Source organism: Mustela erminea, chromosome 5 (genome assembly GCF_009829155.1).
Source record: "Mustela erminea isolate mMusErm1 chromosome 5, mMusErm1.Pri, whole genome shotgun sequence".
Lineage (NCBI taxonomy): Eukaryota > Metazoa > Chordata > Mammalia > Carnivora > Mustelidae > Mustela > Mustela erminea.
Genome location: NC_045618.1, coordinates 139,444,196 through 139,467,972, shown reverse-complemented (window position 1 = coordinate 139,467,972; position 23,777 = coordinate 139,444,196). Strand labels below are relative to the sequence as shown.

General features: G+C 39.6%; 1 protein-coding gene across 6 annotated transcripts in view; it reads right to left on the bottom strand.

The window, feature by feature from the left end:
* The window catches only part of VRK1 (VRK serine/threonine kinase 1), a 74,696-nt gene that overhangs the window by 4,702 nt on the left and 46,217 nt on the right, over positions 1-23,777 (bottom strand). For all 6 annotated transcript variants that reach the window (XM_032345217.1, XM_032345215.1, XM_032345218.1 and 3 more), the window contains 8 exons: positions 22,922-23,009; positions 20,552-20,660; positions 20,341-20,433; positions 17,722-17,854; positions 16,835-16,955; positions 16,478-16,536; positions 12,145-12,323; positions 367-454 (listed from right to left, as the gene is read on the bottom strand). In XM_032345217.1, coding sequence (XP_032201108.1) covers positions 367-454; positions 12,145-12,323; positions 16,478-16,536; positions 16,835-16,955; positions 17,722-17,854; positions 20,341-20,433; positions 20,552-20,660; positions 22,922-23,009 — 870 coding nt within the window. The remainder of the gene's footprint in view (positions 1-366; positions 455-12,144; positions 12,324-16,477; positions 16,537-16,834; positions 16,956-17,721; positions 17,855-20,340; positions 20,434-20,551; positions 20,661-22,921; positions 23,010-23,777) is intronic.

The following is a 23,777-nucleotide window of genomic DNA, read 5'->3' as shown; positions in this document are numbered from 1 at the left end:
CAGCTACATGAGCCCAGATACTACTCGCCTGATCCGAACCTTCCCTCAGATCCTGTCAAGTGGATCAACGTGCAGAAACGGAGAGACGGCAGCCTGAGAGGTTAAGAGCTCCGGCTCTGCCATTTAAGGGCTCTGTGTCTTGGGCTCCCTCGATGCAAGATCAGAGTAGCTCCCCACCCCAACTTTGTGATTACTGTGAATAGTAAACAGTGCAATGTATGTACAAAGAACATGTGATGATACTATAAAATAGAAGATCTTAAAATCAAAATGTTATGACTATAAGCTAACCTCTTACTTAGTAGAAGGAAATGTAATGTGTGTTTATATATGGCAAAAGCTAATAGGCAAGACTGTTCAGCTTACGGGTTTTTGTGGCCTCTTCTGCCTGTGTACTGGAGCAGTCCATATCTTCGACACTGGATTTGGTGCTCTCCTCAATTCCTTTCTTGCGCTTGTTACACAGAGATTTTTTAAAAGAGAGAGAAAGAGAGATACGGGCTGATGGTCAAATAAGTAAATACACAAACTTGCCAGATACTAGTATATTTGCAAATCTGTCAAGGGGTGGGTATAACAAAACATACCGTCAGAATACACACGACCACAGTGTGGTAGTTACCTTAGGGGAAGGGACTGTGGATGAAGAAAATGGGATAAAGAGAGTTTTCAACTGTACAGTTAGTCTGAACATCAGCTTGTTCGTTACAACCACCTCGAACTTTTTACCCTTCTTATAGTTCATCATGGACAGCCTAACCAGCAGAACTGATGATACAGAAACTCTCTTTTAAAAGCAAACCATGTAACAAACTTGGTTTCACCGCTCAGGCCAATGACACTCACTCTCCCCATTTTACAATGTGTGTGGCGTATGCGGGGGGAGGCGTAGTAATCCACTTGATAATGGGAAAATATACACCTTGTCCATATAGTATATCACTGGTTATACCCTATCAATCAGTGGTAAAATTCTACACATGAATCAATAAAGACAAACTTCCAATAAATGTCTTCGTTGGTATACTTCTCATTAAAAGTTTAAGGAGGGGGACACCTTCCTGTAAAGGAAGAGTCTTAAAAGTACACAGCTCTCCTAAAATCTCAAAAACAGGTTGGGTTTTCCACCATCCCCTCAAGCTTTTCCAAGTTTCTATTTATTTTTCTAGTGAAGGGCTACTTAGGAGTTAATGCTTATAGTCTGTCACCAGCCAGCCTTCCCAAGCGTTCGTTCAGTTTCTTTTCATTATTTTCTACCACTACGACATTTTCTAACTAATTCAGTCCTGTGTGAAGTTTTTAAATTACTCAACACATCTACATGTAGGAATGACTACGGAAGAACTCAGTAATAACTTTACAACTTTGCATTTCTCCTATTATAGCTTTATCCCACGTAGTCTCAAATTTAAATGTGTTAAAATCCAAATGATAACTCAAAGCTTCCCTGGGTTGCCCAGATTTCATTTAGGAAATCCTCTCATCTGTCCCAAATTTCAGATTCACAATGCACCAGAAAGTCCTCGCTTCTATTTCTAACAATTGATATTAAGTTGAACTTCATCTGAGACTCTCCCTTGCTTCAGGCCATTCTGCACACTGCCTGCTGACCGCGCACCGCTCTCCTGCCTGATGGCAACCGCGGATTCTGTTCCACAGAGAGCTGCAAGGAAAAGCTCCACTCTACTCAAACCGCATTACCTTAAAACCCCCAAATGGTCAGAACTGTTATTATCTACATATTACAAATAATCCCACTGTTTCAAAATATGCTTAAGGTGGCCGTGGAAAGACCAGAACTCCGAGATCCCCGCCATGCTCCTTAAGAAAACGCTTCACCCAGACAAAAATAACTTGACTAACCCTTAAGAAACCTTCAAAGGCATTCATTTAGCAGATTTGTATATGGAGGTATTGCCTCTCAAGAATAGCTGTTCAGAGTGGCTGTAACTTCATATAACTGATGAGAGAAGGGGAGAGTGCCTTACATCTTTCTTTTCCAAAGTGTTGCTTCATGATTACCATCTAGACCCTGCTGGGCTGAACAGATTGGTTCGATAATTACATACAATAACTGCAGTGGGCAGGTAACCCTCAGCTGGCACAGGGCAGCTCCCCTGTGAGAACTTCCATATGCAAACTGCACTGATGGAGTGCATTAGGTACATCTTTCCTGCCGGTGCACAGGCCTGATTAACGCCAGCCAAGACTCCAAGGTTAGCATGTCAGCAGATTTGTGATGCATTAGGCAGGAATAAACACAGACACTTTTGTTCATTCGGACCAAAATTAAGGAGGAATATTTCACTACTATATTGCTTTCCATACAGGAAAGAATGCATTTTCCGATTTTAAGGAGGCAGATTTTTAAATGCTTATTATAAAGGGAGCTCTCCAATACATTCTACCTAAGAACCTAGTGCATTCATCTTGTTCTCAAGCTTATTTAATAAAAAAGAGCTATCTTAATCTCCATGCAAGTAAATTACATAGGAATGAAAATCAGCCAGTATTCAACCAACCAAAACAACAACAACAACAACAACAAAACACCTGTATTTTAAGCATCCATGCAATAGGTAAAGCACTGAATTTCATTAGACCACACTCCAGCTGGGTATCTCCTGCCCAACTTTTCTAAGAATGTATTTAGTTTTGACAAAAGGGGCCCATGTCTATAGGAAAAGACCAGTTTAAAAAAACAAAACAAAACAAAAAAACCCTTCATGTTTAAAAGCATCTAAGTGTGTTACTAATTCTATAAGGCAATGAGTAAAATTCCAAACAATCCACTGGCAGGTTCTTTCTCCTGATTATCTCCTAATGTTTCATTTTGTTATTTGTCAACATCTTGGGCTTCAGATCGTGCATATTTTGGTTCTTTCTGAACAGAAAACGGCTTCAGAAAAGGACTACGTGAATCTGACTCTGCCATGTTCCACACCAGGTCCCACAAAGTGCCTCTACATTTATAAATGAAATCAAAACATTATACGACACACCAGAATGACTTATAAACTTAGAATAGAGTTTTCTTTTAATTCAGCACAGCTAAAATATCTGCAGAAAATGAGGTTTATTTCAAAGGGTATTAGCGTATGTATTACACATTGTATTTCTGAAGTGTTCAGATATGCTAGGCTAAAATTTAGTTAATTAGCAGCTTCTCACTTCCAGCTTAGAAACAGGAAGACAAATCAGCTAGATGCATTTGGACTGATAATTTACTAATAGTCTAAACACTGACTAGAGACCACTTAGAGACTTAAAGCTGTTTTAACAGGACAAAGAATAAAAATCTTGTGAAGCAAAAACCAAAGACCCATTCATTCTTTGCTTCCCAGGTCACACATCAAAAGATCACCTCTAGATGCTTTCAACAGCCTCTAAGAAAAGCCAATCAGATCCACTGCTATATCAAAGGTGAGTAGTATTTAGGACTGTTGTTGGTTTTTAACTCTTTATTTAAAAAATCACAAATGTTTATTATAGAAACTTTGAATATACAACCTAAAATTTCTAAATGTTTGGTACTGTACGTGTGTCGATGAACAGAGAACTCTAAATACAATTACTTAGAGACTGACTGCGCCAGTTTGTCTTATTTATTTACTTAAGGCCACCTGAAGTCACCATGCAAATGGTACATACTTTATAAACTAATAGCATTATTTACTTCAGTTCCTACATTCATTAATAGCAACCAAAAAACCATTATTTGTTACTCGACAGTAACTAAAAAAGCACAGAACACATATCTTCTATGAAAGCAGAGCAGACACGTGTGTTACACGGTACCAACAAAACCAGTGGAGCTAGTTAGAATTCACAATGGAGGCAGAAAACGCGGAGGCTGGAGACAGCAGGAGCCTAAGAGAACCGGCTCAGTGTTTCTCAGCTGTGGTGGGAGAGACCAGGACTCAGAGTCCTCCACTCCTGCCCCAGGGGCCGTCCCAGCCCGACGCCGCCCCCTTACAGTTCCTGGCGGCTGTGCTCTCACGGTAGTGCCTCGCTTCCGAAAGAGGGAGAGTCCCCAGAGCAGAGCCTCGTCCGCACTCTTGCTTCCCAATTCTGCACGGGCTCCCAGCCGGCAGGGACGACGGCTCCTCATCTGTGCAGCTCCCATGGGGCCTAGCATGGTAGTTTACACAGAAATACCTACGGGGCTGCAGCTGCCGAGCAACCATTCGACTAGTGTTGTAACAATGAAGAGATGACTTCCTCTTTCGCACCAAGCCTTCTACAGCCTGTGTGACGTTTAAGTGCACATGAAGTCATTACAGATATATTTTGAGAAAAAGCAGGAAAAGGTCAGACATAATCAGAAAAAGGAGAAATGAAAAGATGGGAAGCGGGTCAGGAAGTGAGTTTCTTAAAAAGAAGAGCAGATTAATTTGGAGAATAATCTAAAAATATTCTGCTAGAATGCATTAAAGTGATTTATTATTTTAAATGAGTTCTAGTGATAAAGGCTGTAACAAGAATCATGACTATTACAACTTCCTTCCGCAGTAACACAGGCCTTCACGTTGCCAGGGCAGAGAACCCACCACATATTTACTAAGCACCTACTGTGTGCCTGGCAAGGTCACGGGCTGCATTCTCAAGCTGAAAAATACATGCTTAAAAAACAGATTCAAGCAAAAGAGTAATCTTAGTTTTTATCAAAATATTAAACACACACACGTCAAGTTTCTACACTGTTAAGTCCTGGAAGAAATCACTTCAGGCTTCTGCAAATCATCGTACGGAAGCGTCCAAGGTAAGCCCACGTGCATGAACGCCATGTGGTGCAGCATCGACGCACCGTAAATGGAGCCCATGCGGGACTTCGTTTTATCTGCAGTTGCTGTTGCTATTTGCTCACGTTCAGATGTCCTGTCAACACGTGTAGCTCATCTACTCCGGAGGTAGGGAAAGCAAGTACAACTCGTGAATTCCGCTAACTGTTAACAGGTCTGGGGGAAAGGGTTTAGCCAAAGAAAATGTTTCCACATGTGACTAACAAAGTATGGAATACTTTGTTCTTCACTGGTTCAAGTTCTCCACTCCTAAGATACCACGAGGAATGAACAATTTACTGTTGTTATCCGACAATGAATTAATGCTAGCACGTGTACAAAAGTGAACTGCCAGGGGACTGTAATGTGGGAGACGGTCTATGAGGAGCTGAGAAGGTGACAGTACAAACACGCGCGGTCTTTTGTGGGGGAAGGGCATAGATTCCAGTGGCCCCGATACGTCACACCCACAAACAAGCTAAACTGTGTGTAAAAATAAGGGACATCTGGGGGCTAGTCCTTCAACCTCTGCCTCACCTAAACTCTGAAGAAATGAACACAAAATAACAAGTAATATTTCAGCAGCAACAGTGACAGAGCCTCTCACCATTACCATTGGGAACTGGTGGCCAAGAAGAGTCAGACACTGCTAGAAAGCAACATGGGGCTCCTACGCACCCCTGAACCATACTGGGGAAAAGAACATGAGCAAACACCATTCAGAAATTTTTCACCACTGACCTTCAATTTACGGAATATAAACAGGAAGCTTGAAAAGAAAGACTGGACGAGCCCCTGGAAAAGACCTTCCCTATGCCCACACCGTCCCTCCGCGAAATCAGAACCTGTGATTCCGTTTCTTCCCTGGAGCAGAAGCCTGGAGAAAGAGGGCCAAATAACCACAATCATTCAAGACTAATTATTTTCAGCAATAAACAATGATTTACCAAAATAGATTACAAAAGAGAAAATGAGTAAAACATAGCTAAGAGAAGAATCCCCAACGGGGTTTCTCTTACTTTGGGTTTAGATTTTACCAAATTTTGGCATCGTCTGGCCAGGAAGGGAATGCAGCAGGTACTGAGGAAAGACACGTAATCTGACCTGCAGTACCAGCTGAGCCATGGCTCTCCAGATCCTCCCAGAGTATGAACTACAGGCAAGGAAAGTCCCTTAGCAATGCCAAACCCTCAAACCCAATCTCTGAAGAAAAACAAAACAGTTTCATCAAATGGCAAACCCAAGGATTCACAAATACAATAATCTGTTAAGCCCACGTAAAGCTATTGTATTCAATATTAATACAATCCAGAGAAGAAGCATGCCAACAAAGTCAGAATCCTTGGGGACAGAAAGAGAAGATGAAATAAATGGTCATAGCATGCAAAAGACAGCTGAAGATTCCACTCTGAAAAAAAACACAGTAGTCCCAAAAGAAGAAAATCTTATAACATGCACTGGAGGCTTAAAAAAAAAAAAAAAAAAGAAAAAGATTTTAAAAACTGAGTAAATGAGAAATGACAATTTAAAAAAGAAAATGAAGAGGTTACAAGGAAACTGCACGGCCAATAAATAGAATAATAATCACTACAGAACTCATAAATATATTAGAAACATCAAAAAACAGCAGACAGATCTGACGACCAAATGACATGAAGGGAAGTTCTGTGGTAATTACAGATAATACAAAAGAATTAAACACTTACAAGAAAATAGCCAAGGAAGATGCGTATGATCTTTACACAGCCAGGGACAACTGCAAACGTGACTGAGATACATGAAAGACCACCTAAATAAACAGCCAGGTGTACCATATTCATGGACAGAAAAGAATACTGTGAAGATGCCAATTCTTCCCAAATTGATAGAGTCAATACAATCTCCTTCAAAATCCCAGAACTATTTGTATAGAAATTAATAGGCTGAGTCTGATATTTATATGGAAAGCTGAAGGGCCAAGAATAGCTAAGACAAAAAGAAGAACAGGGGCACCTGGGTGGCTCAGTGGGTTAAGCCTCTGCCTTCAACTCAGGTCATGATCCCAGGGTCCTCAGCAGGGAGCCTGCTTCCTCCTCTCTCTCTGCCTGCCTCTCTCTCTACTTGTGATCTCTGTCAAATAAACAAATAAAATATTTTAAAAAAAAAAAAAAAAGGGAAGACCAAAGTTGGAGGACTTACACCATCATCATGGTATCATTATGAAGCCAGTAGTTCAAACAGTGCAGCTTGGCAAAAAAGATAAGTGGGCCAGTGGCACAGAACAGAGGTTCTAAAAGCAGACCCAAACACATATGGTTACCTGAAAGTCTGCTACCTGTTGTGGGGACATTACAGACTTTTTAATAAATGGTTCAAATCAACTGGTTATCCATAGGAGGTAAATAAACATAGACTTATACCATGCACAAAATCAGCTGCTGTGAAATTACGGACTTGAATACAAAAGATAATATTTCTTGATAATAACAGAATATCTTTACGATCTTGGTAGACAAAATTTTCCCAAGATAGAATACAAAATACTAACCATAAACAAGACTGATAAATTAGGCTTCACTAAATCAAAGAACTTTCTGTTCATCAAGAGATATTACCACATTAACAGAATGAAAAGATAAACTACCAACTGTAAAAAAATATATATATGTATAATACACAGATTATATATATACAAAGTAGTCAAGTCTGGCAAATCAAAAGAGAACTGACAACCTCCCCCTTTTTAATGAACAAAAGAATTGAAATGCACCTTACAGAAAAAGGGCGATGGAGACAGGGAGGCATATGAAAAGGTATTCAAAATCAGTATTATAAAGGAGATTAAATTAAAACCACAAAGAAACACAAGTGCACATCTACCAAAATGGATAAAATTAAATATAATGCAACATCTAGTGTTGACAAGCAATGAACCTCTCATAAGCTGGTGGTGAGAGCATCAACTAGGACAGCTGCTGGGAGAAACTGCTTGTAGCACCTACGAAAGCTACACATAAGTAAGCCCTCTACCCCAGTACTTCTGCCACGGATATAGCCCACCTGAAATAAATACATGCAGTTCCCAAAAGAAATTACAAGAATGTTCTTAACCAGCACTACTACAATGTCAGAAGCCAGAACCAGTATAAACATCCACCAACAGAAGAGATAAAGGAATTATGCCATACTCACATAATGGAGTGCCATACTAAACAGTAACAAGACATAGAAAACTTCTGTTGCACACAACAGCACGGAAATTCAGACATATAATGAATAAAAACCAGACCCAATAGAAGTACACATTGTATGGTGCTACCACTATGAATTTTCTTTAAATGGCAAAATTAATTTACAGTGTTGTAAGTTAAAACACTAGTTATTCTTAATGAAGGGATAAGACCAAGAGGGGCCTGAGAGAGGTTTCTGGGGCTCTTGATCTGGGGGACATCTAAATGTGTGCGCTCACTTTGTAAAGTTCAAACTGCACACTTATTTGTACATTTTTCTTACATATGTCATAATCTTACTTAAAAATATAGAGAAAAGGGACTCCTGGGTGGCTTGCTCAGATGAGCATCTGCCTTTGGCTCAGGTCATGATTGTGGGGGCCTGGGGTCAAGTCCCACATCAAGCTTCTTGCTTAGCAGGGAGCCTGCTTCCCCCCTCTGCCTGCTGCTCCCCCCCGCTTAAGCTTTCTCTCTCTCTCTGACAAATAAATAAAATCTTTCAAAATATATATATACATAGAGGAAAAAAAGACACCTGACAAAATCCAGTCAAATAAAAGAAGCTTTAAAATAGAGAGCTCAAGCATCTAAGGAAAGAATCATTAGTAAACAATGAATCCTCTTTCATAGAAAACTAAGGCTAAATCCCCATCAGAAAACAGAAAGAAACGTCTTGACTTCAACCATCTAAATTAATCTAAGGAAAATACTGTTTCTATTATTCTAGCGTGCTAACCAAGTCAGACTTTCACCGAATTCGTAAGGTTTATCTGGGGCTATCTAAGTGAAACTACCGGCTGCATGGGGTGCCGTCTCCTCAAGAGACAGGAAGCTGTCCACCAGAGCAGCTGCGGGCCACTGGTTGGCAAGGGAAGGCCTTTACTATTACTTGTCTCTTTGTACCATGTTCCAGGCTGAGTGCCAGCAGGGATTTATTTAATGGTTAATCATTTTTCAGAGAAACTCTAGGAAGGCCAACTAGCATAATATAACTTAAAAGAACTAAAAAATGTGGGAGTGGAGAGAAGGGTATGTGCGAGTCATTCATAGGAAACAACAGTATATACTGTCTGAAAATAAAAAATGCAAATTGCAGGGCCACACTCCAGACCTACTCAATGAATCTCCAGGGATGAGACTCGAGAAATTCTAATGAACAGCCCTTTTTGTTGGCTTGGGCAAGCAACTTAATCAAAACCTTACAAGAAAATAGCTAATGGAGGTATTAATGTCCTTTTAACTTGCTGAGTTCTTTCCAGTAAATTAAGCTGTTCTTAACCCAGATGGGACAGGGAGGAATTCTTTAAGGATGGAACTACATGCTATTGATCTTTATAGCCCCAGGGACCTAGCCTAGACCAGGTACATAAATTAGACCTTTATATTGTTGAATGTTGGTTTAAGAGTACACACTGAATCCAATAACTGCTGGAACTAGACTGCCCAATTCTAATGCAAGTGTTCAGTTCTAATCAACAATGAAAATCTTTGGCTATGTACTTCCTAAGGGTAGACTGATACTTAGTTTTTTTCTACTTCAGCCTTATGTCATCCCAAGATCCTGTGCTTTAAATAAAACTCTTGCGCTACTGAGGCTGAAAATATTTTCAAGTTGTAAATTCGTAGTTCACTCTAGTTCCCAAATTTACTGTACCATAAGCAAGCATGGCTATTTAAAAATGGATAGAAACCTTGTTTCAGTCCACTGCTAATTAATTCTCATAGGTTTTCACCATAATGGACAACACTCAGAAACATAAAGAGAAATAATTATTGAACTGATTAAAACTATCCCTCCTTTCTGAAAGAGATTTGAGTGTCATAAATACAAAGAACATGTACTTAGAAAGTTTTAAGAAATCATGACAAAAGGAAAGGAGAATATATGCTAATTATAAAGATTAATACAATTTCTGATTAAGCATCATAATGAACTGAGCTTCCTAGCAACCAGAGCAAAAAACGACATCTTGATTATCTTCCCCTTGTTTAAAAAAAAGAGAGAGAGAGAGAGGGAATACTAACTTATCAAAGGAAAAGCTTTTCCTTGCAGAGAGCCCCTGACTTCTCAGTTGGTGGAGCTCTGCTTTTACCTGCTTTAAATGTGGAGTATTTACAATTTATTCGAAGAAAATGTTCTGGGGCTTTTGGAAAAAAAAAAAAAAGAAGAAGAAGAAAAGAAAGAAACAAACTAACTAAATCTTAAAAATGAAAACTGGCCTGGTCCAACTCTTCCACATTAAAATGCAAGACAAAAGGCCACCAAATTACCAACTCACCACCAGTTACATAACCATCAAGCAGCTTCATGATCTTACCTAATCTTAACTTTTATCAACTTTTTTTTAATACAAAGAATAGCCCTGTGTCAGCTATGGGGGTAGGGCAGTAAACTAATAAAGGAAATTTAATAGTTCACTTGTTATTTATTTTTCCCCCTCTAAATAAAGCTTTATACACATAGGGGATGATCCAGCAGGAAATTTTCAGCCTTCTGAACTACCCAAGGACACAGGAGAATTGTAAGGTCACAGATGTTAGCTCTGCAGCAGACTGACCTATTCAGCTATAAAGTCAGCCAAGCTGCAGAAACCAAATTTTCTCCAGCATGTAAGTCCAAATAACAGTGATCTGCAAAGTAAGGGGGTATGGCACTGGACAAGTTCTCACTGCAACAGAGATCTTCACAGCTCAATCAGCAAAATTTTAAAGGAAAACACCACAAAAGCTATCTATAAATATTAATGCACAGAAATCTGTCCTGAGCACGAAGACCCAGGCTGTATGTTTATACATACATTCAAACTCTAAGTCCACTACCTTACTGAAAAGTTCCACTCGGGCTGCCGTATTATCCTCTTCATTTCAGAGCTGGATGTGGCTCTCAGCACACTTGTTGACCACAAAAATGGAGCGATGCAATTAAGACAAAACTTACAAAAGAAAAAAAAAATGTATATGTAGATGTATGTGTCTAATTCAGATTTTGGAGCGAAACTACAAAAATACCTATTATTTGCCAAAAAGTAAAATTCAAAATACAATTTCAAAATTCCAATCTCCTTTCTAAGTTAAAAAGAATTATAGAAACATTTTAATAATGCTGCCTCTTATTTTAAAGACAGAAAATTTGTTTTTAAACCTTTTTTCTCATAGTTCAGAATACAAGATTTCCAAAGGAATCTACTGGAATTTACAAAGTCAATGACAGTAAAAATAGTCAATATTGTAGAAAAAATATTTTTCTGGGGCACTTGGGTGGCTCAGTTGGTCTTCCTCATACCATGATCTCAGGATCCTGGGATTGAGCCCCGCATCAGCAGGGAGCCTGTTTCTCCCTCTCCCTCTGCAGTTCCCCCTGCTTGTGCTCTCTCTCTCTCATACTGCCACTCTCAAATAAATAAATGAAATCTTTAAAATATATATATATTTTTTTCTTCTAAAAGTAGTTCTTTCCCATTTAAAAGCAGATAGCATGTTTTATCAATAATTTCAGACTATCAAGGAAATCTCTGAGTTAATCAATAATTTAACTATTAATAATAACCAATAAGTTAATGCATACCTGTAAAATCTAAATTTTAAAGGATACCAGGAGTTATTTACACCTGCACCATAATTTGCCCATAATAATATTTCTATAAAGAGCAAAATAACGTTCAAATGGTAAACACCACCAAACAAGGAAACCTTTGAATGTTAATTTTCACACAGTAACTTTCAAACGCTAACTTTCAAATAGTAACTTTCAAATACCAATTTTCAAATGCTAAACGCTCTGAGCCCACCAACAAAGGAGGAAGAGCTAAGAGACAAGACCATCCCTTCTAGGTAGCCTGGGAGGAAAAATTACCCACGCAATGAATCGAGTGCCCCATCCAAGTCACCCTGCCAGATGTCAGTATGCCAAGTTAGACTCCTCCAGGAATTTACAAACTTGCTACCGGACAAAAGAAAAAGATATCTATTTATTCTTCTACAATCGTCTACATCTTTCATGTCTCATAAAGAATGTTCCTTTACCTAACGGTGACAGATATGTAACTGCCAAACAATCTGCCACACTTTTCTTTACTCATTTATTTCCCTAAAATTAGTGTTTGCTGCAATTACCATCACAGGAAGCCAAAGGATAACTGAGGGACAAAATTCACCTTCGTTATTGACTTTGTTCTCAAGCCTCCATTCTCCACGAGGCTGAGGTCCAGCTTGCCATCATCCTTGCTTCCTATAGCCCTCAGTCCTTGCAGAAGAGTGTCTCGCAAGTTCTGATAAAGAGGTTTCTCGGCATAGTCCAGTAATTTCACTGTTTCCATGTATTTAGCAATCTCATCTAAAAGAGTAACACAATTATTCTGTAATTTTTTAATTACAAATACAACAAATTTATCTCTTTGAAGAAAATAACTCACGGTTATAGCATCATTAGAATGCAAATGTGTATCCTGTTAGACCATGTTTTTTACATAAATCACTTCTTCAATGGAAAGTATGCTTTTGAAGTCAGGAATTGTCAGGTAAGTGAAATAAGAAACTTATTTTGAGATATAATGTAAAAGGGACAAAAGATAAGATATAAGAGATATTATGTAAAAGGGACAAAAGGTAAGAGACATACTAGAATTTAAACAGGCACGAAATAACTGCTGTACTTTTAAGGGTACAAAAACAAAACAGGAAAGGACCTCAAATAGATTATAAAGTAAAAGATACTAAAGTACAAGGAATATCACAGTCCATTTTTTTTTTTGCCATGAAAGCCATTAGTTCTATAGAAAACAGCTGTATTCTTTGTATAAATGGGAAATAAAACATACCAAAACCAGGCTGAAAAAGGAAGAAAGAAGCAAGACCTAGTTTTCCCATAAAAGAGAAAAATCAGCTTCTGAATGATGAAAGGCCCACTGTACACTGAGGCAGGACCACTCCCCTAAAAAGAAATCTTACTAGTCATGATCGATTCTCCTGGACACCAGAAATCCATGCTTGGGCTAACAACTCCTACACTCCCCAGCCTCCCCTTCCACCAGCCTCTGGGAACTTGGGCGCCCATGGCCTCATACACGGACTCCTGGATCTCTAACTGTCCTCTGGAATCCCAACAGATGCAAATCCAAACTCCTGACCTCCCCCTAAACCTGCTCCCCTGTGGTTTCCCCTACCCCAGTTACTGAGAATTCCATTCTTCTGGCTCCTCAAACCGGAAATCTCCCCCCACACCTCACATGCAATAAACCAAGAGATCGTGTCAGTGCTACATACACACACACACACACACACACACACACACACACACACACCCCTCCATTCATTCACTGACTAGCACTTACTCAGCAGCAGGCACAATTCTAGGTACTTGAGAAAGGTGAGGGAAAAAAGAAATGAGAATCCCTCCCTTTAGCTTTCTTAACCTGATAAGGGGGAATCTATGGAAAACCTAAAGCAAACATCACCTTATGTGGTCTCATATGGAAAAGTCTCCTTCTGAGAGGGAAGCATATCCACGTTTACCACTTCCATTCAGTGTAATAGTCAGTACAGTAAGACAAGAAAAGAAAGAGAGGGCATAAAGAGTGGAATGGTGTATTCAAAACACAGCAATGTATGCAGAAAATCCTAAGGAATCCATAAAAAACTAGTGGGACTAATAGGTAAATTTACCAGGATCACAGGATACAAAGTAAACATTAAAATATTGTTTTCTAGGTACTAGCAACAAGCAATTGGAAAATAAAATTTAAAAAAAAAATTCTGGGGCACCTGAGTAGCTCAATCAGTTAAAGCCCCGACTCTTGGGTGCCTGGGTGGCTCAGTGGGTTAAGCCACTGCCTTCGGCTCAGGTCATGATCTCAAGGTCCTGGGATCGAGTCCCGCATTGGGCTCTCTGCTCAGCAGGGAACCTACTTCCTCCTCTCTCTCTCTCTCTCTGCCTGCCTCTCTGCCTACTTGTGATCTCTCTCTGTCAAATAAATAAATAAAATCTTAAAAAAAAAAAAAAAAAAAAGCCCCAACTCCTGGTTCAGCTGGGGTCATGATCTCGGCATCATGAGATCCATCCAGCCCCACAGCAGGCTCCACACTCAGCAGGGAGTCTGCTCCCCTCCCCCTCTGCCCCACCTTTCACTCATGCGCATGCACTCTCTAATAAAATAAAATCTTAAAATAAAATAACAGATCATTTACAATGGCATGAAAAACCATCAAATACCTGGCAACTAATACAATGAAAATGGGCGAGATTTTTTTGCGGACAAAATTACGAAACGCAGTGAAAGAAATGAAGTGGAGAATATGCCCCATTAGTGAATCAGAAGACTCAACAGCGTAAGGACGTCAGCCAGTCTAGTCAGTGCAACCCCACTCAAAATTCCAGCAACCCGGAAAGGGACGGCATGTGCGTGGAAAATGTATACAGATACTCAAAGGGTCAAGATTTGCAAAAGAGCAAAGTCAAGTTAAAAGAACAACAGTCCTGGAGGACTTACACGACCAGAGGTCAAGACTCACGGTAAAGCTAGAGTCATTCTGACACTGCAGCCCAAGAAGGGACAAAAATAATAATAGTAAGAAAGGAGTCCAGAAACCAATCCACAGATCCACAGCTGATTTAAGACAAAGGTAGCACCATATGGAAAGAGCGGGTTTTTGTTTTTCTTTCTTTCAAGAAAAGCTACTGGGTCAACTGTTTATAAATAATGGAACTGTTTATAAACAACTGTTTATAAATATGGGGATGGGGAAGAAATCTGGCCCCTCTTCATGTAAGGCGTGATAATCAGTTATGGGGGGAACTATACACCTATATGTGTAACTGGTGGTCTGTATTGCCAAAAACTGGAAACAGCCAACAACAGAACAGGTAATAAGATATAAATACAACAGAATACTATTAGAAATGAGAACGAACTCATCCCTGTTAAACGTGCAACAACATGGTCCCAGGAGGACCCAGTGCACAGCATGGGGACTACAGTTCATAATTTGGTACTGCAGACTGGACAGCGGCTGAGAACAGATCTTGAGCGTTCTAACCACACACACACACACACACACACACACACACACACACACTCACACACACACTCACACACAAACACAAAGCTAACTGTAAGATAACAGAAGTGTTAATTATCTTGATCTTGTGAATCATTCTACAATATAAATGTAAGTCAAATCACACTGTACACTTTAAATGTATACAATTATATTCATCAGTAAAGTTAAAAAAAATAAATAGAAGTATTTTTTTAAAAAAGCCATGCAACAATGGGAATGAATTTCACAAATACAATACTGAGTAAAAGAAACAGGACTCTAACAGAGCTAGAAGTTAATGTCACAAGGACAGGGATTCTTTTCTATGTTGTTCACTCTATGATTCCATTTTTACATAGCTCAAAAACAAATCTTTGGGGTTGGGAGTTAGGCTAGTTATTTATTAAGCCAGCGGGAAAGGCCTGTGATTGGTAGAAGGCACAAGGGGGGACTCTGAGAAGCCTATACGGTTCCATTTCTTGTGTGGGTGGCAGGACTGTAATCTTAAACAGCACGAGGTCAGGGTGGACTTCCCTGAAAAGGAGACAAATGAGCAAAGGCTTAAAAACACATTGAAAATCTGCCAAGTGACCACTTCTCAAGACCCCCAGTGCTACTCCCCTTGCCTGGATTACTGGGGGGCCCTCTGAGCCTGCTCTTATTCATACCTGCCTTCCTCCCTTGGCAGTCTATGCTCGGGACAGGAGATTGAGATTTTGCTTAAAGGCAGACATCGACACCACTCTTCTATTCCAAACCTTACACTCCTGCTCAAAGTAGAAACCAAAGCTCTTCTGATGGATGCCCTAAAAGAAGGCACCCCGCAAGCACACCAGGAACCTATATGCCTTCTGCCTCCAACACTGTTCCCCAGACTTCCACACAGCTCACTCCCGATCTCCGACTGCTCAAAAGTCACCTCCTCAGTAAGGCCATCCTGGCCACTGTATTTAAAACTCCAACTCCCTCCCACTCTATTCCTCACTTCATCCCCACACCCACTAGCTCTAACCCCTGCTTTCTTTTTTTTCTGTAGTACTAACCACATAATATGCTTTACAATTCACTCACGTGTTTACTGTCCCTCGCTCCCAACTAGAGCACAAGCTTCATAGAGACAGGAATTTTGCTTTATTTTGCTCACTGGTCTATCTCTAGTGCCTAGAATGCTCCCTGGCACACAATCAAGCCTCAACAAAAAAAAATCATTGAATGAATGAAAGAAATCTGGTTTCTCTCCTGAAAGTTGAATAATAACTTAAGGAAGTTCAAGGACCCCTTTAGCCCACCTCTGGAAAGGGAACTGCTGTGGTGATGAGAACAGCTCCACTACAATGATCACACTTGCAAATACCTAAGCTTTCACATTATAGGAAATGCTGTAGACATCATGCCTTTTAGTCTTTTTTTTCACAGAAAATGAAACCCGTATGAGCATTTAAGAAGTCCTACCTGGCTTGTTTCTCTCGGGAAAACATCTGTCCATCAAATCTGCAATATTTTCTCTGTATCTGTTAAAAGTTAAAGAATGAGTCACTGTTTCAAAGTTTACTCCATGGAAATTTATTAATATTTAATAACAGTAAATAGCACAATAAACAGTGCTGTGTTACCTCCTAAATCTGCTTACAGACTTTCTTCTAAAACAAACTGAACAGAAGACCAAAGACTCTTCCTATGTAGCAAGTACTTTCTTATTTCTACATTAGGAGCAGTTAAAACTATAGTATCCATCAAGAAATTCTGCCTTAAATACATGTACCTTATCAAGATTTTGCCCAAAATAATCTATTATAAGTTTTCCTTTACCTAATTTTGGAATCTCTAACATAGTTAGGATCTTTCAAATTATCCTCCCAAGGAAGATGGCCACTAAGCCACTGGATCATGCAATAACCAAGGATTTCCAAATCACCACGTCTTGACGGGGCTATGAATATAAAAGAAACGGGTTAAACACCAAAATCACTTTGAGGTATAGTCTCAAATATATATAAACCAATAAGGTAAAACAGTCAATCTTACAGTCTTGTTTTTCATCAAAACTTATCACTGTATTTAATAAAAGTATTGAATAAATATTGGGCAATATGAAAATATGAATTTACATCCAACTAACGACTTACTTTAAAATCCAACTAGCAAACTCTAGAGTTGCAAACTAAGACTATTGGTCTAGGAAATAAATTATTATACAGAGACACATTTAATACTGTCCTTGGAAAGCTCAAAGACACTAAAATGCTATAAGCTACAGAGAAGCCCAGAGAGCTGGGGGTCTCGGCTCCTCCACAGTGCTGAGCACAGAAAGGCAAAACACCTGCTAAAGGAACAGGCTGACTTCAGAGGTGACAAAGTCAGTCTGTCTGCTACAAAACTGTGGCTGCATAAGAAACTGACAGACTTTTAAGGGGGGAAAAAAACACCCTCCATTTGACTAAGCTAAACAGAACCAAAAAGAAATCCTCAGTGAGCTGACCGAACCACCTTTCCTGCTAAAGGGGAGGACAGAAGACCACCAGGGAAAGGCCCTGTTGGCCCTATTACGCAACTCCAGGAGTCCAGCCTCCTGCTCCCACCCTTTCCTGCCTCTGCAATTCTGATTTATCTGCTTGTTTGTTTGTACAAAATTAAGAACTATGTAGGACTTCAACGGAAATGTTAGCATATTTCTTGGTCAGGCACTGTTGACATACCGACACCTTTGTGTGCGTCGATGCTGGTGAATTCAATAGTGCCATCGTGACATCTTTTGGGGTCTTCTTTGTATTCTTTATGAATTCCTTCTGGGCAATACCGGTAAGCAAGGCCATAATCTACCAAGTACACCTACAAATGTCCAAGCACCAAGAAAAATCAAAGTCAAAATGATTGCACATACACTCCTTTATGGCCCAGAGACAAAATACTCTCGTTCAAGGGTGGATTCCTCTGCAGGACCACAACATTGTACCCCGAACAAGTGAAATCCAATATGCTAAAAATAGCAAATACTTAATCCTGAAAGACTTTTTTTTTTTTTAAAGATTTATTTATTTATTTTTAGGGTGAGAAAGAGTGGGTGCATGAGTGCCTAGGCAAGGAGGGGCGCAGGGAGAGAGAGTCTTAAGCAGACCCCATGCTGAGTGCAGAGCCCAATGCAGGGCTTGATCTCAGGACCCTGAGATCATGACCTGAGCCAAAACCAAGATCAGACAATTAACTGACTTTGCCACCCACGTGCCCCAATTCTGAAAAACCTTTTATTTCAAGAAAAATGCTGAATGCCCACATCACTATAGTCCAGATAATATCACCTGACTCTGTATACTTCTTTAAGGTAAATATATTATACTTGTGATTAATCCCATTTCCTTAACTTGAGCAAAGACTAAAAATCTTATACTTTTTTCTTCAGAGTCCAAAACACAATTGAGCACAGAGGAAACCAATACTTGTTGCAAAACAACAGCCCCACACTAAGTATAAGAGTACTGACTTAGATGACACATGATACATTAATTATTTTCTATTCTTCTGCTCCTCCACTTATGAAGTAATCAGTTTATCAATTCATTTCACAAAAATATCTCAGATAACATAATGATCTGAATAACCTTCAGCTAAGGCTCTTATCTCCATTTAAATATTATATATTAAAGTCAAGTTTCGGGTGCCTGGGTGGCTCAGTAGGTTAAGCTTCTGCCTTTGGCTCAGGTCATGATTCCTGGGTCCTGGGATCAAGCCCCACATTGGGCTCTCTGCTCAGTGGTGAGCCTGCTTCTCCCTCTTTCTCTCTGCCTGCTGCTCTGCCTACTTGTGATATCTCTCTCTCTCTCTCTCTCTCTCTCTGTCAAATAAATAAATAAATAAATTTTTTTTAAAAAGTCAAGTTTCATAATTGAAACTAAATTTTAATATTTAATAGCACATATTTGTGGGCATGTACGTGTGGGTCTGATGAGCATACAAAGCCAGTAAATTTGGCTTTCTTCAACTCCATAGTCACATACCACATCTCCAATTCTGGGTAACTGTCTCAGAAATGTATGCATGTGATCACAAGAGGAAACTGAAGTAAAAATATGGGGACGGATCTAGCACACACATCTAACACCAGAAAAATAATCCCATCCAAAGCATATGCCCGAAAGATAACAGAGCTGCAAAAATATTTTCCTATAAACAAGAGGCAGCATATTTTAGCTAACTGCAAACTGAACTATATTTTTATTTATTACATTGTATACCTCCAGTTCATTTCAATTAATGGAATCCTGGTTCAGGTTCTCAGTGTGTCCTGTTTGTTTGCTCGCTCGCTTTTAACCTTTTTAAAAACATCTAACACAAGATATCTGGGAGTCCTGTGAGTGCCTGTAAGATTTCCCTGTGAGCATGCTAGAGGTAAGCAACTTTCCTCTGTTGTACACGGAGATCCTGACCGCCAGCGTGACAGAGACAGGGGATGGGGCAATACCTGAGATGGCAGGATGAAAAGGAAGGCGAAGGAAAAAGGGAAAGCTGGGCGAGACAAAGTTAAAGACTGGTTTGAGGGAAAAAAATAAAACGGAATGTCAACATAAACACACTTAAAATATGTAGACAAGCCTTTCTTATACAGCATCAATAAGACGCAAGAACACACATGGGACCGATCCCATGCAGTGGTCTGACCAGGAGTGCCAACCAAACCTTACTTTAACCAAAATTGTGCAAACAGCTTCAAGAAAATTGTATAAACCCCTCTATTCCAACTCAACTGATCTGAATAAAGGTATAATAACACTAGCTTTTCTCTTTTCCTTAAAAAGTAAAAATTACAAAGTGAATGCAATAAACTAAAAAAAAATGCACATTTGAATTCTAAACACTAAGGGTATACAAATTTAGACAGCTAAGATATTTCTGTAAACCAATTGATTTGAATAATCAACATGTTAAACACCAAATTTTCCAAGTAACAGAACACTTATATTTGATGGATTTCTTGAACAAAGGAAATAAAAAAATGACAAAGCAGACAGGCAAACATAATTCATCGGTGCACTATATAATTTTAAGCTTCCACCCCCAAATAGCTATTTGAAATTCATTTTGTATCACAAGCACTTCTTCTGAATATTATTTAGGGCAAAATAGCCAACTTGATAAAGTGCCAACAAATCGCATCAAAAGTGTAGAATGTTAACTAGATAAAAGTGTCAAGAAGAAATATTATTATTACCATATCTACTCCAAAAAGTAAAACTTCTGCACAAGTTCAAAAGTTCAAAGCAACCATATTTGTTTTCAAACAACAGCTTTTAAATAGTAGAAATTAAAGTTAATAAAACTACCTGGTCAGGATTCTTGTAGCTCAAAAGAAGATTTGAGGCCTTGATATCTCCATGTACATACTCATGCTCGTGAATATATTCCAGAATATCCAGCTATGAAAGCATCATATAGAATAAATTAATGCAGTACCTAACACCAGCCAGCAGAGGACCGAGCTTCAACACAACTCGCCTTTACTGGATTAAAACAAGAGGAATGTAGCTCACATACAATTCTCAAGCTTAGCTGCAAGACAGTTTTCCGAGAAAACCTTCTGGCATTTGCTTCATATATTTTCTGAAGGTCACTCCCAAAGCGATCCATTATCATAAACCTGTAACTAAAGACAAACAAGAAAAGTCAACGAACTAAACAGAACTCGAAAAAACCTACTTTGCGGTGACCAGTCTCCCTTGACAGTAATTTTTCCAAGGCCATGTTTAGTGGGAGAGCAGAATGAAAGGGAAAGAAAGGAGAGAGAAGGAAAGAAAGACAAATGTTTGAAACCCCTTCTTCCAACTAGAAAGCTCAAGAGTTGGGAGTGTTTCCCGGTGCTGCCTTGAGGGCCTCCTCCTGGTGGCAGCCAGGGAGCTTCCTGAGACACTGGTCAACAGGAGGTGATCAGTCCACAGACAAGACGCTGGCAGATTCATTCACAGGAAAGATAAAACAATCCGTGGAAGACTGGTATCACAGATTTTCCCCAAACCGAAGTTAATTTATGTTTCTGTATTTAGCTCGTTGTCTGTGACTGTTTTTCTTTACTTTTAGGGTACATTTTAGCAGTACTAACATTTTACTAAAATTGAGACTATAAAGAGATGCCGTCACAATAACTCAATTCCATAAAATTATGTAAAAGGTATAAAGGGACTGTATGTTAAATACTCAAAGGAAGAAGAACAAATATTCTGGAGAAACGGGCAAATTTCTGCTTTTGCCACAAACCCACTATGTCACCTTGGCCGAGTCACATTACTTCTGTAAGCCCCAGTTCCTATAGGTACTGAATGACAGCGTGGGGCCTCATGCGTGCTGAGGTCTTTTCTGGCACTCAAATTCCAACATTCGACAATCATAAGTGCCATTTCTATGAGTATCCGAAGAGCAACACCTCACTCCAGTAACACAGTTCACTGTATGCTCTGAGGATCACTTTTATCTCTATCTGGTTTTCCAGATTCTGACTCGTCTGGTTAAATCACTCCATAAATCAGTAAAAACTAAGACCACATTCATAATGTCCCTTCCAGCTGGGCTAAGATGAGTGATGACCATCATAACAACAGTGAGCATGGACTGAAGCCTTCTGCACACGGCACTATTCTAATTACTTCGGATGTAGAACCCCTGCTATATGTGTAATTATTCCCAGTTCTATCCTACTTCTCCAGAAATTTTCATAAAAACTATAGAGACTTGTCCCAGCAAAACCATATGTAAAAAAAAGCTGTCATTTCAGTAAATTCATCCTATTTCCTAAGAGATACAAATACATGATAAGAACTTCCAAACATAAAATAGCGCGGGCTGCCCACCCAGCAACTACCTCTCCTCTCCACCCCTTCCAACGGAGCAGCAACTGCATCCAAGCAGTCCATCCTCTGCCACACGGCCACGTGCTTCACCGTGCCAGTCACTTGATCGCTCAACCCCTTCCCGTGGCAGGTTTAACAATGAGCACCGATAAAACCCAGACCAAGAAACATAAGAAGAAGGGAGGTTCCTTTGCCAGGAAAGGAAAACACACAACAAGCAATACCTCCTACTGCCATGGGCTGCTGTGTCTGTCTGCATGTGATGCCCAGAAATGGGGCAGCCACCTGAGGCCACACAGTGGAGAATTAATACAGCACAAAGCCAAGAGGAAGAGGGCAAAAGGGCAAGATAAAGGAACCTGGGCCCCTGAGAGTCACATCAGAGAGCAGAATCAAAGTTTTCCTTTACTTACAGCTGAAAGCACCCTAACCAATACACCCCCAGGGCCGAACTAAATCTATTCCTCGGACGGCTGCCAGCCTTACTCCAGGAAGTTCCATTCATTCATGCAAGTATTTTTAAAAATGTCAATCATGCACCAAAGCATGGGAGGTTTTCTCCAACTCAGCAGTGCCAGCAATGTTCTCTCTCCAATCTCAGAACTCCTAAGACACGAACAAATCAGAGTCACAGAGTTTAGTAGCACTTCGTGGCTGTAATTGTCTCATACGTGTTTTGTTTTCTCTCACCAGCTACACTGAAACATCACAAAGAGGACGCTGCTGTGGGCAGATCGTGTATCTAATACAAAAGGCCAAACTGAAGCCTGAAGGGCTCCCTTTCCCATACATAAATGACATGGGAGTTCTTGTCTGCTTGCTTATTTGTAAGAGGAGAAAATGCAGGGTGCATCTGCTCTGTTCCTGCTCGTCAGCTGGGCTCCAGGCAGGTGCCAGTGCTCCACACAAGTCCTCCGGACTAGGGCTCATGTCCTGTTCGTCTCTGCCAAGTGCGTGCCCCACAGCCCAGAGGGAGACCCAGCAGAAACGCAGGTGCTTAGTAAACCATGGACAGTGAGTGCTCAAAAGAGGGAGAAGAAACATAAAGCATGCAAATTTTTACCTCTTTCCGTTTTTATCATGTAGGCCAGACCCCCAATACTTAGGAACACCCAGGTACTTCAGTTTATGGGTACGAATCCACTTCTGAACTACAAGTTAAAAACACAGGCTTGTGATTTCACTTTTCTTCTACATGATTTTTTAAATCATTAAGAGCAGAATGTACTTGTACATGTAATAAGATTTCATCTTTTTTTCATAAAAAAGTGAACAATACATTATAATAACAAATAACAAGTACCTTTCAATCAAAGCATTTTTATTAACATATAAAATTTTATCGTGCTCTAAACATTGTCTTTAAAATGAAAAATCTCCGATAGACATTTAAAAAAAAGAAAATCCAACCACAGCATGCCAGTTGTCGTTACAAGCTCTAATGATGTAAATGGTTACTCACTTCTCCAGAAAGACTTTTTACCTAACCTAGAAGCTGTTTACCTCATTTCTAAAGGTCAGTAACCGGGAAATGACGCTCAAGGGGTGGTAGGAGCTTGAAGAGGTCCTGCCCTCCTCCCTGCGGACTGTTCTAAGTCATGGATTACAGCATCTCCCCTCCACCCAGGTTAGGTTCTCCAAAGTTTAGAAAAAATTCTCAAAAAGACTGGGAGTCCCATGCATGAATTAGGATTATTTCTCAATTTTTTATGATATTTCCTAAATCCTGTATCCTATAACTAACTTTATTCTATATCAACATAGATGAAATCTTATCATATCAAACCCAGTAAGAGATCAAAATTCTTTCATACAAATCTCATTAAAATGAAATTTACTTAAAAAGTGAAAAATAAATATAACAAAGCATCATAATATCAGATCCAGGGCTCTTGTCTTGACTTCACACAACAAGTAGC